This window comes from Arvicanthis niloticus, chromosome 5 (genome assembly GCF_011762505.2).
Source record: "Arvicanthis niloticus isolate mArvNil1 chromosome 5, mArvNil1.pat.X, whole genome shotgun sequence".
Lineage (NCBI taxonomy): Eukaryota > Metazoa > Chordata > Mammalia > Rodentia > Muridae > Arvicanthis > Arvicanthis niloticus.
Genome location: NC_047662.1, coordinates 33,909,911 through 33,927,665, shown reverse-complemented (window position 1 = coordinate 33,927,665; position 17,755 = coordinate 33,909,911). Strand labels below are relative to the sequence as shown.

Sequence of the window (17,755 nt, the reverse complement as noted above, 5' to 3'; positions counted from 1 at the left end):
TCCTAAAGCATGAACCTAGTGTTTTGCCCAGACTTCTAAACTCTAGTTTTTATTATTATTATGATTATTATGATTATGATGATGATGATGTAAGCTCCTAACTAGGGTTATGAATATAGCTCAGCTCGTAAAGCCCCATGATTAACCCCAATATGGCAACACCAGCAAGCAAACAAACTTCTCCCTGATACAGGCATCCCACGGACCTGCATGTTCAGGATCCTGCCTGCAGCTTATCCCCATGGCTCCCCTTCTCTAGAGTAATTCTAAATTATCTCACACAAACATATGCCCCTTGAACATCACATTCTGCCTCCCCCTCCCCTGTCTCTCTCTGTCTCTGCCTGTCTCTCATGCCCCTGTTTGCCCCTTGATAGACTACTGAGCCGGCAGTGCCTTGTTAAACTGTCTTCTCCCACTATACCATGGAGACTATAAAGCTGAGCCAGCCTCTGCCCGGAACACCTGCACAGTGGACAAATGGCTAATGCTGAATGCAGTTGTGTTCCAGGTGTGACTGCTGTGGGGCCGTTAGAGATGAGGAGACGGAAACAAGTGGCAGACACATGGAGGGAAGGTACACGCCAATCCTTTCTGACTGTCACATCCGCGCAGCCTCTTGCTCTAGGTCAGTGTTTCTTCATCTGTGGCTCACAATGGAGTAACTGACCTGTCTGTCACCTTCCATCTCCACCTAAGGAGATGCTAGAACAACTTCCCTCGAAACCTGTCACACTATCTGTGATGTATTCTAGGGTTAGTTTTTCCTGATGCCTCCAGCAAACCTAAACACGGTAATCCAGCTTTTCAGTTCCTGGCTTTTGGGCTCACTGGCATAGACACCCTCCATCTTTCCAAAATGCCCTTCCTGCCCCACCATCCCTCCAAGATGCCCTTCCGACCCCACCCCACCTATCACCCTACCACCCCAACCCCACTCCACTTATCACCCTACCACCCCTCCAAGATGCCCTTCCCACCCCACCCCCACCTATCACCCCACCATCCCTCCAAGATGCCCTTCCCACCCCACCCCACCTATCACCCCACCATCCCTCCAAGATGCCCTTCCCACCCCACTCCCACCTATCACCCCACCATCCCTCCAAGATGCCCTTCCCACCCCACCCCACCTATCACCCCACCATCCCTCCAAGATGCCAAGATCCCACCACACATCTCCACTTTCTGGTTGTGAATCTTGGACTCAGAGCTTACTCTGAAGTTAAAATAAATTTTTAAGAGAACGCAAAAATCAGGGGCGCCAAAACTGGCGAAGCAGTATCCATCTTAGAACACTGATGCAGAAATAAATTTGGTGACATCAAGACTCAGTCTCCGCAGGGTGTCCTTTAGGCTGGTGTCTACAGAGCACGGGCATCTACTGTTTCCTTCTCAATGACATTTAGGCTTTTGCCCACAGAGAGTAATTTGCTGCTATTAACTTTTTGTACCAGTCTAGAACAGATCGTTCGCCCAAAGCCCCCGAGACGTCTGTGAAGGATAATGGTGGTAAAAGTGTGTGATCACGGAGTTGGGGAACAAGATTAAACAAGTGAAAAGAAAGTGCTCTGAAAACCCAATGATCAGCAGAGCACAAACCCCTTAGAGCACCACCATGATTATGTAGAAACAATCTACCTGCAAACGTGCATGCCCAGGAGAGAGATGGCTGAGTGTCTCTCCCCGAGGACAATTATGAGTTATTATAATCCAGTTTTACTTTTACATGCTTCCTATACTTCAACTCAGAGCACATGGTAGCTTTCAAGGACACGAGGGGAAGTTTGACATATAATGTTAATGCTGTGTCAGGAGGAGGTGCGCCCTGTCAGCCCACTGCCCTATGCTGCAGGCAGTACCACAGTCACTGCCCCGTCTGTCTTCTTCCCTCTTCCCATGTAATCAACATACAACTGTTCAAAAAAAAAAAAAAAAAAAAAGACAAACTCTAGGAAACGCTTAAAACTAATTTTTTTCCTGATCACATCTCTTGAAAATGAATGTCAGACTCTTGGGATAATCAACCCAAATAAACCCTCTAGTTACTGTGCTCAGATGTTCTCAAATTACCAGAAAGCCTGTCTGTCCTCACTCAGGCTCACAGCCTCCACTTCCAAAAGTGGCCCTTTAGACAACAGGTCTTCACAGACGTTTTCACTCATCATCAAATTAGCAGTTCTGTCCCCTATAGAGCAATGTTTTAACAGTTCCAGTTCTTGTGAAAACTTCAAGACCTGTGAAGTTAAGTGAAAAAGCAAATGTTCTATTTTGCAGACTTTTATGCACAACTGTGAAAAAAGTACATTGACTCCAGCAAATGCTTAATTACTGTCTTGAGCTATCTAAACTGCTGTCCTATAGGAAGTCTTATTGAGATTTAGCTAAATACTTTTTAGGTGTCATATAACTTAACCCATGTTTACAGTAGACATAAGGGTATATAACTTCATGTTTAACCAACCAACCAACCAACCAACCAACCAACCAACCAACCAACAAGCCAACCAACTGGCCAGCCAGTCAGCTAACCAGCCAACCAAATAACCAATCAACCAGCCAACCAACCAACCAACCAACCAACCAACCAACCAACCAACCAAAAAGGTAGTCTGATCTTTTGATGTTGGCATCTCAGATTGCTATTTATAATTCAGTTGTACCTTTAAACAGGAACAAAGAAACAAAACTCCAGTGATCTCTAAGATTTTACATGATTACCACACACATCTGTCCCACATTTTGACTGAGCTTAATTGATTCATGAAAGGAGTAATATATTATTGCCTTGAGAAAATATTAGAATACTACACGCACAATACAGAAGAGAAGTTTCTTCCAGTCTGACCCTGTTTATTTGGAAACACTTAAGTTTGTAAAGGTACCTTGGTGTGGTGGTTTGAATAAAAATAGTCCCCATAGGCCCAAAGGGAGTGGCACTATTAGGAAGTGTGGCCTTGTTGGAGGAAGTGTGTCATTGGGGTTGGGCTTTGAGGTCTCAGAAGCTCAAGCCAGGCCCAGCTGCTCACTGACTTCCTGCTGCCTGTGGGTCCAGATGTAGAACCCTCAGCTTCCTCTCCAGCACCATGTCTGTCTGCACACCGCATGCTTACTGCCATGACAATAATGGACTAGACCTCTCAACCTGAAGCCAGCCTCGATGAAATGTTTTCCTTTATAAGAGTTGATGTGGTCATGGTGTCTCTTTATAGCAATAAAACCCTAACTAAGACACTTGTTGACTGTAGTAACTCCAAATGTCAGGCTCTGTGACTGAGTGGAAGTGAGAACCCGTGTAAGTCTTCCAGGAAAATCTGTTGCATGCAGGTGTTTTGAGGCATACTGTATTATGGGAGCTGGCAAAATATTCACTTTCGTTTGTTTGCTTTCAGAAAACTTTGTAGATTTGCCATCCTTAAAGGTTACTTGTTTTTATGTATTGTGGAACCAAAGCATATCTCCTTTCAGGAGTAGAGAGGTTGGTTGGGAAATAGTTCTATGAATAGAAGATTGTTCCCATCACAGGACTGAATTAGAACAAACAACTGCTTGTCTGAATGGAGAGTCCCTCCAATACCTGTGCTTCATTCCAGGGGCCATGGGATCAATCCAAAGCTTGGTTTCAATTTACTTTAAGAGATTCCTTTGGTCTCCAAAGACTTTTCCTCTCAAGAGAAACTATGGTGAGTAGTATAAACTAAACTCCATATTATCTCTGTCATTTTCCGTCGAAGGTTGGCCTTGGAAGATGGGAGGCTATGGGTGCCATATTTGGCGGGGGAACTCATAGTAAAAGACACTGACATACAACTGACTTAAGTTCCTTGAATGGAGAGGAGGCAACAAAATGAGGAGCTGAAGAAACAGAGGGACAGGCAGTGGGGTACGTGGGGGGGGGTTCTTCAAAGAAAGTTTTTAGAATGGATTTGCATTATTTTTGCAAGCAGGAAAAAGATTCCAAGATGCAACTTAGTTTCTGATTTTTACAGTTATTTTGAAAATGCAAGCATTACACAATGATAATAAATGCTGATTTTAAAGAATAGCAGACAGTAGAGCTTGGTTGGATTGAATGCTCTAGCAAATTGAAAGCAACAGTAACACAAACACCAAGCATTTTTCATGTCGTTGAGACCCACATACAATCAACAAAGTTGGAATGACTCTTAAGCATTCCAACTTAAGGTGGAAGCTTTCCTTTTTTTTTTTTAAACCAATCAATCAATCAACAGGGTTTTTCTGTGCAACAGCTCTAGCTGTCCTGGATCTCACCTTGCAGACCTCAAACTCACAGAGATCTGATTATCTCTGCCTTCCAAGTGCTGGGATTACAGGAGTATACCACCACAACCAGCTACCAGGCAATTTTTTTTTTTTTGTTTTGTTTTGTTTTTCGAGACAGGGTTTCTCTGTGTAGCCCTGGCTGTCCTGGAACTCACTCTGTAGACCAGGCTGGCCTCTAACTCAGAAATCCTCCTGCCTCTGCCTCCCAAGTGCTGGGATTAAAGGCGCCACCACCGCCCGGCTGTAATTTTTTTTATCTTTTTAAAATTATGTGAATATGTGTATATGTGTATATATATGTGTGTGTGTGTGTGTGTGTGTATGTGTGTGTGTGTGTGTGTGTGTGTGTGTGTGTGTGTGCATGTGCATGGAGTTGCGTGGGGGAGTCCAGTAAAGGAAGTCAGGTCCCCTGGAGCTGGAATTACAGGCAGTTGTGAGCCGCTCAGTGTAAGACTGAGATCTGAACCAGGGGCCTCTGCAGGAGCACAGGGGCTCTTAACCTCGGAGCCATTCTCTAGCCCCAAAGACTTGCAATTATCATGAAGAAAGTTATGCCCATTGGCCTTTCCAGGACAAGACAGGTGAAGGAAAGGGCCAGTTTGTGTTTGGTCTTAGTGATAATAGTTCAGTCTAATCATGGACAGAAAGACCAACCACAGGCTGAGAGACTCCACGTAACTTGGCAGTTGTTCAATCACCCAGGGCCCCTGAGCTCTTGGTATAAATTGATGGTGTAAGGCCCCCATGAATGGAGGACCTCACGCAAACCCCACTGCCCGTCATGGGTCTTGACCTCAACATGTTGATTGACATATACCTCTTGTTGATTGTATCAAGTTTGGTGTCTTGTGAGTTACTGGGTGTCTGCAAATTCCTGAGGCTTGGGAATCTGTGACCACCCTAAGCTCTAAGAACCCACTTGGAGGTATGATTTCTGTGTTTTTGGCCAATTTGTTGTCTATATTGTCTCAGTGAAAGATTTCTGTTTCTGTGGTTTCTGTGTTTTGGGCCCATTCTCTTGTCTGTACTGTCTCAGTAAGCTGGTTTTGTGAAAGTACTTTTGGTTCTTTGCAGCTGTTTGCAGCATTTTCTGTCTCGGGAGGAGATGAATGGAGTGATTGGCAGACGTGCTAGGGAAATCACCGGCTGTAGCCCTGGGAGACGTCCCAAAAAGGGCAGGAATTCTCAGGGACTCCTGAGAGATTCCCATCTGGGTGCCGGGGAGGACACGGTGGTCCTCCTGGTAGGGAGGACGTGGAATCCCTCCCAGCTGGCATGGGGTACCGAGGAGAAAGTGGAATCTCTCCTGGCTGGCACCTGCGATTGAGACAGGATTTTTCTTAGTCTTTCTGTGTATATGTTTTGTCTGGGTTTTATGTTATTTGTGACGATGGGACAGACTGTGACTAAAGTTTAACCTAGACCATTGAACTGAAGTTAAAACCAGAGCACATAACTTATCAGTTGAGATCAAGAAAAGACTGTGACAGACTTTTTGTGCCTCAGAGTGGCCGACATTTGATGTTGACTGGCCGCCAGAAGAGACTTTTGACTTGACTATTATTTTTGAAGTTAAAGCTATTATTTTTCAGGAAGGACCAGGGTCACATCCCGATCAACAGCCATACATTACTGTGTGGCAGGACCTGGTCCAAGATCCACCACCATGGGTGAGAAAGAGAAAGCCAGGCTCCCGAGCCCTGACCCTCTGCTGAACGAGGCACAGACCAAACTGAAAGATTAATCACCCTTCCTTTTCAGATAACCCTGCTAGTCTGATCGGACTGGAAGAGTCTTTAATGTTTTTCCACCAGCCTACCTGGGATGATTGCCAGCAGCTTTTACAGGTTCTCTTTACCACAGAAAAATGAGAAAGGATCCTGTTAGAAGCCCCCCTTAACCGACCAGACTGAGACTTCAACATGGCTACAGGTAGGGAGCGGCTGACAGTTTATCCCACTGGGCTCTGGTGACAGGTAAGAAGTTACAGCATATAGAGGGATTACAAGATTATACCCTGCAAAATTTAGTTAAAGAGGCAGAAAAAGTATATCACAAAAGGGAGACTGAAGACTAGAATACTGGCCTCAGTTGTAGGAGATAGAGAGAAAGGGCAGGGCCTAGGCAGACAGGGAACCTGGGCAACAGAAGACCAAGACCAAATGGGAGCAGAGAGATGCAAAGACATCTGTTTCTTTTTTGTTTTTTTTGTTTTTTTGTTTTTTTTTTTTTTGTTTTTTTTTTTTTTTTGTTTTTTAAAAGGTCAGCATGCTTACTGAAAAAAAAAAAAAAAAAGGACATTGGGCTGGAGACTGCCCAAAGAAGAAAGACATTAGAGATCCTGGCTCTCAAAGAAGATGACTAGAGGGGACCCTGAGAGTAGAGGGGACCCCTATGGACTTTCTGATAGTGAAACAATCATTGAAAAAAAAAAAGACCATAGTCATAGGGGCAACTGGGCAGAAACAATATTCTTGGACTACTTCATGAACTGTTGACCTGAGAAAAGGACAATGTTTCATTCTGGTTATTCCTGAGTGCCCTATGCCTTTGTTGGGGAGAGAAAAAGTTGAAGTTTACTCAGACAGGACCAGGGGTGTCCTGAGAGAACCCCCACCTTTATGATATTGGCCTTAAAACCAGAAGATGAGTACTGGCTTCATGAGCTTCAAGAACAGCAAGAAGCCCCGACCTTAGTAAATGGTTAACAGAATTTCCAAAAGCTTGGACTGAAACCAGTGCCTCCTCTATTGGAGTGTGGCAGTACCCAATGAGTCGTGAAGCCCAGAAAGAATTAGACCTCACATTCACAGACTGTTACAACAGGACATTCTGGTTCCTTGCCAGTCACCATGGAACACCCCCCCTGCTACCAGTAAAAAAAAGCCAGACACTACATTTGACTACATCCACCACACTTAAAGGCCTAAGTCCTCCCTTCGTGGGGGCCTTACAATGGCCTACAAGGTCACACCTGTTTCTGCTACAGATTTCTGTGACAAGTCCAGATGTTGCCCAAACAAAACATCTTCGAAGTCAGCAGCTTTGGCAAATCCATACAGCAGAGCCCACCTTCTGCTGAGCAGATGGCGCCTTCAAGTCTAGAGCACCTGTTCTGAAGAGAAGCTTGAGGCTTGGTCAGGATGCAAAGGCTCAAAACAAAACCTTTTCATGAGCAATACCTCGATGGACAGAAGTGCAGCATCCCAGAGAAGCCATCCACGAGATGTTATCACTGTGAAGGGAAACTCTAGATTTACAGTGGAGAGATACAACAGACAGCACCTCAACCAAGCCAAGATTAACCCAGCAATGACACCATAGCTCAAGACTTTCAATAAAATGTGTCAAGAAGGAAAGATGTCATTTCAGTAGGACTCCTGTCAGGAATGATGGGGACACACCAGACAAATGCAAACTGAGGGACATTCTTCCAAAGAAACAGGCTGTAATTCTTTCAAAATCCCTAAACTAAAAAAAGAAACCCTTGTTGCCCTCAAAAAAAGCAGTCTCAGGAGGAGACTTTAGGAAGCAGCTGGGTCACAAGGGTGGGGCTCTCATGATGACATCAGTAACCTTGTAAGAACCACTTGGGTTGAGGAGATGGCTCATCAGGTAAAGCATTTGAATCAAAAGCATAGGACCTGAGTTTTTATTCTGAAGAACCCATGTAAAGCCAGATGCCATAGGGGAATGAGAGGGTTGGTGGAGGGTAGAGGGGTGTGTGTGTGTGTGTGTGCGTGTGTGTGTGTTCCCAGAGCTCCTACAATGAGAAGGGAGGCAGAGACAGGAAGATATGAAATGCTTGCAGACCAGCTAGCCTAGCCTAGATAGCAGCAAAAGATAACCCGGACTCAAGCCAACTGGAAGGCCATCTGAAGTTGACCCCCACACATGCTGTGCCACACGCAAGTCCACCCTCACATACCTGGACATCTGTGTACCATGTGCATACATATAAAGATTAAAGAGGAGGAGGAAGAAGAGAAGAGAACCAAGGGAAGATGGCTGTCTATCTGCAGACCAGAGAGCAGCCTTCACCAAACATGGGGTCTACTGGCCCCTTGACCTTGGCCTTCCCGACCTGCAGAGCTGTGAGCAACAAAAGCTTGTCACTCAGACTGCCCAGTATATGACATTCTAAGAAACACTGCCAAACTAAGAAACACTTCTTCAAAAACCTCAGACTGACAGATAACTGCTGCAGGCAGATTCAAGTACTTAAAATGTATTATGTGACCTTACAGTGTATCGTGGATTAGAAACGCTTTGAGTTGATACTCTCCTCTTCCTCTTCATGTCCTCCATCATTAGCCTCTCCCTCCTCCCCTCCCTTCTCCCTCTGTCCTCCTCCCTTCCCTTCCCCCGTCCTCCTCCTCCCCTTCCTCCTCCTCACTTTTCTCCTCTTCTTCCTCCTCCTCCTCCTCCTCTTCCTCTTCCTCCCCCCTTTTGCTAAGGAGTGGGACTGACAGCTGGCACTCACCTTACTAACAAGGTCCCCATGCTCCACACATCTCCCTGTGTTCTGGACCGTTCCCTCCCTGCATTCCACACTGTAACCCATACTCTGCAAGTTCAGTTGATAGGAAGCTGATTTATGGTCAGTTATTGACAGGAGGATCCTGAAGGCCAAGTGCTGACTGAAGGGAGAATGTTGCCCTGACTAGTAACTGTGTTATACGTCACGTCATTATATGCTAGTGAAAACCTCGGATTTCTACATCTGTTACTTAAAAGTTTCCTTTTATTCTGTCTACATATAAGGCATGTTAAATATTGATCAATCAAATAAAAATTCAATCTCACCTTGGCTTCTAATTCAGAATTCTCTCTTTGTAGCAGGTTATATGCTACTAAAAACTGCTCTCTGCCCTCAGCCCTCGGAAGACTCTGAATTTCCTTATAAAGGCACAGGAGTTCTGACTTTGATTTTTGGAATTCCTGTTTAAGAGATGAGGATGTTTTTGCGATCAATATTTTAATTTAAAAATTGTTTTAAATAAAAAAATAAAATGTAAAAAATACAAATAAGAATTTTTTTTTTAGAAAAAGAAAGAAATGAAACTATTTTGTAGGATAAATCAAGTCTATTTTCCTGCAAAGGAATAACATTTCTAAAAAGGATTCTTGAAATGGTCCTAACAAATTGTTCAATTTTAAATGTTAACCAAATGCTTCCTTCTTAGAGTTTCCTTTTCCGACTGCAAAGGCTGGACGTCTACAGTTAGTCCTATTTCAAGCAAAGCTTGGATAAACATAAACATAAGCCCTTCATCAGCTCCTGCATTAAATATTTATTTGCCTGAAAAATAAGGCTGGCAAGATGGCTCGGTGAGTGTTCCATCTTGCCATGCAAGCCTGCTGACCTAAATTTGATCCCTGGAATCTGTCTAAAGGTGAAAGGACAGAACTAGCTCCAGGGATTGAGGTCGGGCCTCAACACCTGACCTATGGCAGCAAAGTACCCAGAAGTAGTTCCAGGGATTGCTGTCTGGCCTCAACATTTGCTCTATGGCAACAAACTACCTTCCCAACCACACACACATATCCGATGAGAATACATGTAAAACTGTATCTCACGGCATTGTTCACAGAACACTGTGCTACTGCATGGTATAGCTGTCTGTAATCTACAGCATTCCTAGCTACTACTAAAAGTAGGGCTGGACAGAACTTAAACACAGGGGAGCTTGAACTGACATTGCCAGAGAAATGGAAAGCTGATTCCCATGTCTAACTTCAGACTCTGCAGATGCTGGTGTAGTCTGACAATGTGTGTTCAGTGACTTATGAACCAGCATTTCCTCTAATCCTGAGTAACTGTTTCTACCCAGTTCATATTTAGTTATACATTTTCCTCACATTTTCACACAGATTAAATAGATACACAGTGTTTGATGGGCAGGCAATGAGGGAATGACAGTTTGCAGTACCCAAGAGCCAAGAGGTCACATAACATTTACTTTAGAAGATGGGCTTCTTGATGTCCTCCGAAAGTCTTGGAGTCAAATGGAAGGTGGGGGTGGGACTGTAAAAAGGCAGCAAGGGGTAGGAGGACCCTAAATTCAACCTAAATAAGAACAGAAGGTTGGGGCCCTAACCTGACATGTTGGGCCACACAGAAGGTGGTCAGGACTTCCCAGCCTCCAGGACTGTAAGGAAGTAGGTTTCCATTGTTTAAAAGCCAGCAGTCAATGGTACTGAATGAGAGTATCACAGGCTAAGTTACATTTTCATTGTGCTGTGTGGCTCATGCATGAGAGTGTAGTATGGGTGTGCGGAGCAAGACATTGGATGTCTTCCTCTGTGGCTCTCTGTCTGTTCCTTTGAGATGGGGTCTCTTGCTGAATGAATGGGAAGCTTGCTGTTTCTGCTGGGCTGGTTGGCCAGTGAGCTCTCTTGATCCTTTGTCTCGGTCTCTCAATGCTGAAGTTTCAGGCTGCTCAGACACACCTAACTTTTTATGTGTCACTGGGCATCCAATCTCAGGTCTTTTTACTTGCATAGCGAGTAGTCTTATGCTCTGAGCTGTCTCCCTAAGGCCACAGTGTGTCTCAAAATAGAAACAAATGATCTTGTCAAACCCCTGAATTGGAAAACCAGGAAGAAACCAGCACCCAGGAATGTGATACCTCAGTATCCACTTGCAAGGACTTCTGAATAGCAGTGAAAGCTGACATCAGATGCTGTCTCTTCTCCCTCTCTTCTGACAAGTCACTCTCCAATACTTTAATATTTTCTTGGCCCATTTTCAATATCTGTAAAAGTCATTTCCCATGATTCACCTTGTGAAAAATTGTACAATAGGCACTGTTACCTCTAAAATTTAATAACAATAACCTTCAGCTTAACTTAATGATAGAGCATGTGGGATACGGAAAGTTAGAAAAACCAGTTCCCAGGGCACATTTCCCCTTCCAGGTTGGTAGATGTAACTGCCACGTGTAGTGAGCCCTGTCCTGTCTACAGCATAGCTACCATGGTAGGCATAATGTGTGATTGTGGCGACAAGTGAATAGTGTACTAAATATATTTAAATTGTGTTATTTGTATAGTGGGAGGGAGAACACACACATCACAGTGTGTGTGTGTGTGTGTGTGTGTGTGTGTGTGTAGAGGTCAGAGGACAATTTGTAGGAGTTAGTTCTCAACCTGTGGGTCGACTCCTTCCAGGACTGAACAACTCTTTCATAGGGGTCACCTAAGACCATCCAGCCTATCAGATATTTAGGTGACAATTCATAACAGTAGCAAAATGACAGTTATAAAGTAGCAACACAAATAATGTTATGGTTGGGGTCACCACAACGGGAGGAACTGTATTAAAGGGTTGCGGTGTCGGGAAGGTTGAGAACACTGCACTAAGGCCACTTCCCCGAGCCCCAGATGTAAGGCATCGATGGGATCTTCCCAAATGAAATGCTGAGGACAGTCAGGGTGATGGTGGCAATGGCCGCCATTTCCTGAGGGGGTCCTGCATCAGACACTATGCTGAAGATGTTACATGAATTAATTCACGCTGTTTCTGAAGGACCACTATGGGGTAGGAGTGTATCTATCATCACATTTTTTCCCTCAACAGGAGAGGTGACTCTCAGATGTTACGTCATTTCCCAAGGTCATAGTTATTATGTCCACATCTCCCTTACAAATGCTTTGGTGGTTTGAATATGCCTGGCCCAGGGGGTGGCACTATTAGGAGGTGTGGCCTTGTTGGAATAGGTGTGTTACTGTGGGCATGGGCTTTAAGACCCTCATCCTAGCTGCCTGGAAGCCAGTCTTCTCCTAGCAGCCTTCAGATGAAGATGTAGAACTCTCAGCTCCTCCTGTGCCATTCCTGCCTGGATGCTGCCATGTTCCCGCCTTGATGATAATGGACTGAACCTCTGAACCTACAAGTAGCCCCAGTTAAATATCTTTGTAAGAGTTGCCTTGTCATGGTGTCTGTTCTCAGCAGTAAAACCCTAACTAAGACAAATGCTTACTTTAAATATCTACTCTGTGCAGCCACATTTATGTACATTTTTTTGTTGTATAATAAAACCTACTAGGGAATCCACCTAAAATCATGATGTGCCTTAGTGAGCACAGAGTAATCGCTTTGCAATGCTCCGTGAAGAGAAATGGCTACCACGGGTGAACACACCTGGTCGGGCAGAGCCATGCTGCCTGTGTTTTATCACCTGTGGTGGAAGAGCTGACCATGTCATTATTATAGCTTCGGTTTCCCCAGATGAAGATCATGGACAGTGGTGCCTGGACATATACAGGCACTGCTCAGAGTACTCCATATTGTTCTAAACCTTTCTAAATGAAGTGGTAAGCTTAGTCATCCCTATGGTTTCCACAAGCCTTGCTGACTTCTCCAGGGAGGCTTTCTGTAAACGTCTCCTTACAGTGAGCTGCAGAAGGGCCATTCCCAGAGGTGTGCTTTCTCCCTATGCCTGTTTTCAGTATTTTGAGCATTCTTATGTGGTTTGCCTCACATGTATTAGGAAATATAGCTGAAGAATTATCTTTTCAAGCTGGATGTGGGAGGTGGAAGCAGGAGGATTTACTTGTGCAAGGGTAGCCTGGCCGGTTCAACCCTGTCTCAAAGCAAAGTACCATCTATTATTTTCATTTCTTACCTCGTTAAAATCTTGCACTTTACTTGTCTCTTGGTCTTTCATTCTGGTGCCTCTTCAGTCCTCCTAGGTTAATGATAACTCGGGCTCTAAGATGGAAATCTCAACCCACATAAGTCACCAGTTAAAAACACACAAGTGCTACTAAAATATCTTTAAAATAAGCTATGCTTGTTTAAATTAATTTTAAAAATGAGTACTCTGTGTGTGTGTGCGCGCACAAGGTGTATGTGGGCACACTTGTGATGGTGCACATGTGGAGGACAGGGGAGAACTTTTGTGGAGTCCTTTTTCTCCTACTTTTATGTTGTTCTGGAGATTGAACTCAGGTCTCCAGGCTTGTATGGCACACACCTTTACTCACTGATCCATCTTGCCACACCCCCCCATAGGCAACATTTCTTTTAAAAGATATTTGTATTCTTGCTTTATGTGTATGAGTGTTTGCCTTTGTCTATGTGTATGCACCACGTGGATGCAGTGCCCTGGTGGCCAGAAGAGGGCATAAGATCACCTGGAATCTGAATTACAGATTGTTGTGAACTGCTATGTGAGACCAGGAATCGAACCTGGTTCTTCTACAAGAGGAGTGAGCACTGCTGAGCCGTCTCTCCAGCCCCGAGCTACATTTCTGTGTCATCCTTTTTTTCTGAGGCAAACCCCAAGAAATGTCTCCCAACAAGCTTTATTTTTCTCAGGTTAGACCAACTGTTCTCTCTTATAGTTCATTTTAATTATGGGTTGACTTATTATAGGTTTGGGCATTTGCAATTTGACAGTGAGCCAAAGGGAACACGCATCGGGGAAAAAAAAGTTACAGCATTCTGTAGCGTTAACTGAGTTTCTATTTACAGTCCTCATGTTCAAGGTCCAGAAAACAGGAATAGCAATCTCAAACTGATGAGGTAGAAAGAAGGCAGGATGCTGTGCATGCAAAGACTCAAAGGTGGCTTAGAATTCCTCCTGACAGCAGCTGGACAAAGCATTGAGAATTGTGTCAACTTACAGCATGGTCCAGGGATAGAAGCAAGGATATATTTTTTTCCTCAAAGCATCTTCTCCCTTGCCACTATCAACATCTGTCCTAGTGAACACAAGATACTCTGAGGCATCCTACACTCAATGAAGGAGTTCCTAAGCCACACTTTCATGGCACCTGATGCTTTAATATAAAGCAGGAGAGACAGACACCTCAACTCATTTTCTTTGTATTTTCTTACTATGGGAACATCATCCTGCACAAGAGCACCGTCTTGCTAATGTGGATGGGGGAAGAGGCCTCAACCCTAGAGAAAGAACCAAAGGCAACTAGAAATCCTGGGAGCAAGAAACAGTCTTCCCAAGGAAGAGTCACTATTGGTTATCAACTACCAAGTGGGCAGCCCTGAAGATAGTCACATGCCAGTAACATTATCCAGACTGAGCAGGTTGTAGTTATCTATCTATCCATCTATCTATCTATCTATCTATCTATCTATCTATCTATCTATCTATCCATCCATCCATCCATCCATCTATCTATCTATCTATCTATCTATCTATCTATCTATCTATCTATCTATCTATGTATATATATTTATGTAACAACAACTTAAAAAGAGGCCATGACTATGAAAGAAAGCATGGTAGAGGGATGTACATGGGAGGCTTTGGAAGAAGAAAATGATATAATTAAAAAAAAATACAGGACTGGAGAGATGGCTCAGTGGTTAAGAGCACTTACTGCTCTTCCAAAGGTCCTGAGTTCAATTCCCAGCAACCACATGGTGGCTCACAACCATCTGTAATGGGATCTGATGCCCTCTTCTGGTGTGTCTGAAGACAGCTGCAGTGTACTCATATAAATAAAATAAATAAATCTTTAAAAAATACAGTCGGGCATGGTAGCATACTCCCACCACTCTGGAGGCAAAGACAGAGGCAGATGGATTTCTGAGTTGGAGACCAGCCTGGTCTACAAAGTGAGTTCCAGGACAGCTAGGACTACACAGAAAAACCCTGTCTTTAAAAAAAAGAAACAAAATTTTAAAAAACTATGAATAAAAAAAAGTCATATATTTTAACTTTCATTTGAGACAGAGTCTCACCATGTATCTTTGGCTGTCTGATCTCACCATGCAGACCAAACTTTGAACTCATGAGATCTGCTTGCTCTGGTTCCCAAATGCCAGGATTAAAGATGTGTGTCATCACACATGGCTATTTTTAAGATAGATTTAAAAAATGTTTAAGATGGCTTTTTCAACTAGTATATTTAAAAACTGCAAAAATAATTTGAAATTTATACTTTACAGCAAACTGATTCAACATGGCTTATTTTGTATTCAAAAGCTAATATATTTGAAAGCATTTGAATAAATTCTATCAATATGTGATAACTTATGGCACAGTGAATACAGTTATGCATCTGGGCAATTTACACATTTTAAGTTTGAAGCTAGAGCCGGGTGGTGGTGGCGCACGCCTTTAATCCCAGCACTTGGGAGGCAGAGGCAGGAGGATTTCTGAGTTCGAGGCCAGCCTGGTCTACAGAGTGAGTTCCAGGACAGCCAGGACTACACAGAGAAACCCTGTCTCGAAAAAAACAAAAACAAACAAACAAACAAACAAAAAGTTTGAAGCTAGAAATGGTTGTGCATGATGTGGGAAAGGTCAGGGCTACAGAGCTCCCTGGTGGCTAACAGGAGCTTGCCTCACCTGTCAGTCAGCAGTGATCGAAGAGGAAAGCCAATGGCCTTGTTGCAGGTTGCCTCCTTCACAAGGGCCAGCTGCCAAGGACTTTGAGAAACAGTTAAACGGCTCAGAACGTGGCACTGCCAGAGTTCTGTCTGCAATATGGGACTCACGTAGTGCTCTGAACTTAACCCTGCCTCCTGGGCACAGATTGACAGTCAGTCTCTCTGATGTCACCTCTCCTAGTCACAGATGGCTGAGGGCATCACAGAGGATGAAACAGCCCACTCACCTAAGGGGAGCAGTTTCTGTCCACATCACTGGGCATGCTATGATCTCTATAGGTTTCTCTATAAATTCTTATATAAATCTCTGTAAGTCTCCACCAGAGTTGGAACTGTGGTGGACAGTGAACTCCAGGGTCTGATAAGTCTGTATTAACGCCTGGACGACTCCTGTTTTGCTCAAATCCCCTAAAATTCTCTTTGCGGTGGGAATACTGGTGTCTGCTTTGAGGAAGTCTGCCCCAGTGATCACGAGAGCTGGTGTTGTGAGGGCCCTGCACATGTCATGGGGCTTCATGAACACTTTAAATACCACGGCTACTGTTATAACTGACAAACAGCTCACATTTCTCCTTTTTCAAAAGAAAATATTACATGTTTCTATTCTGTGTCTGGGAGTATAGTTTGTGCATAACACACCTGTGGAGATCAGAGGGGAACTGGTGGAAATCAGTTCTCTCCTTCCACCCAGTGGGTTCTGAGGATCAAACCAGCTCTTTAGCTTGGTGGCCAATGTCTTTACCGTCTGAGCCATCTTGTTCTTTTTTTTCCATTTCTTTTTCAAAAAGCATTTTCTCTGAGAGCATGCAGAGAGCCAGTAGCCTACTTATTGATAAGCCTGATGGCAATAAGAGACACTAGCGTGTCTAGGTGTCTGATCAAAGGAAGAGGTTTTCTGGATTATTTTTCCTTTAAGAACCAAAGAATGTTTTTATTTTCAAGGGAGTGCTATAGGGCATCCAGAAGGGAAGGCTGCTGGGATTGGTGTGGAGGGGGAGCAGGAGCTTTGCCTGTGTGTAGTACTAAGGGCCATGGCAACAGGGTTTAGGAGATTCGGGGCTCTGTTGTCAGGCTGAGCCATGACACCACCCATGGCTTTTACAGTTATGAGTTTGTAGCCTTGGTTTCCTCAGCCAGGTGACCAATTACTGCCTTTTAGGGTTTCTGTTAGTAGTATGGTAGCGCACAGCTATAATCCCAGCTTCCTGGAGATTGGGGCAAAAGGCTAGCAAACCTGGGGACAGTTTAGGCTACAGAAAGAGACTTTGTCACAAACAAACAGCGACATAACTGAACAAAACAAGAAAACTCCATGATTCATGCAAATTGTCAGTATTTGTTACAACACTGTAGATTTTCAAATATCAGCTTCCACCTGTATTAGACAGGGCTCTCCGGGGTTGGGGGTAGAGAGAGAGAGAGAGAGAGAGAGAGAGAGAGAGAGAGAGAGAGAAGGAGAGAGAGACTCCCTTTTTGTTCTATTCATTCCCTTGATTAGATGAGGCCCACCATTGGGGTATTAGCCTCTATCTGCAGATTCAAATGTTATCCTACTTTGCAAAGGTTCTCAGTCACACCTAGGAATATGTGAAGCCCGTTCAGGTCGACATAAAATGGATCTGGCAATATCCCTTTGTCAGAAATTATAATCAGCAGTGGTCAGGAAAGGACAACTGCCCACCTGCAGGCAGAGCATCCTTGATAGGCATGGAGGGCACTGGGCATCTATGACAGGCATGGGGGCACTGGGCAGCCTTGACAGGCATGGGGGCACTGGGCATCTATGACAGGCATGGGGGGCACTGGGCAGCCTTGACAGGCATGGGGGCACTGAGAAGCCTTGACAGGCATGGGGGGCACTGGGCAGCCTTGACAGGCATGGGGGCACTGAGAAGCCTTGACAGGCATTGGGGGGGGCACTGGGAAGCCTTGACAGGCAGGGGGGGGCACGGGGAAGCCTTGATAGGCATGGAGGGCACTGGGCATCTATGACAGGCATGGGGGGCACTGGGCATCTATGACAGGCATGGGGGCACTGGGCATCTATGACAGGCATGGGGGCACTGGGCAGCCTTGACAGGCATTGGGAGCACTGAGAAGCCTTGA

General features: G+C 44.5%; 1 protein-coding gene across 8 annotated transcripts in view; it reads right to left on the bottom strand.

Moving 5' to 3' along the window:
* Ccdc30 (coiled-coil domain containing 30) overlaps positions 1 to 17,755 on the bottom strand; it is a 100,317-nt gene that overhangs the window by 47,015 nt on the left and 35,547 nt on the right. Inside the window, exons 1-5 of one of the 8 annotated variants that reach the window (XM_076934294.1) lie at positions 15,609 to 17,552; positions 12,915 to 12,977; positions 10,917 to 11,042; positions 9,091 to 9,225; positions 2,074 to 2,237 (exon numbers count right to left, since the gene is read on the bottom strand). The exons of 1 other annotated variant lie outside the window; for it this stretch is intronic. In XM_076934294.1, coding sequence (XP_076790409.1) covers positions 2,074 to 2,237; positions 9,091 to 9,225; positions 10,917 to 11,042; positions 12,915 to 12,956 — 467 coding nt within the window. In that variant the 5' untranslated portion in view covers positions 12,957 to 12,977; positions 15,609 to 17,552. Of the gene's footprint in view, positions 1 to 2,073; positions 2,238 to 9,090; positions 9,226 to 10,916; positions 11,070 to 12,914; positions 13,014 to 15,608; positions 17,553 to 17,755 lie in introns of those variants that run through there. 6 more of the 8 variants (XM_076934291.1, XM_076934295.1, XM_076934289.1 and 3 more) reach the window with 6 other exon arrangements.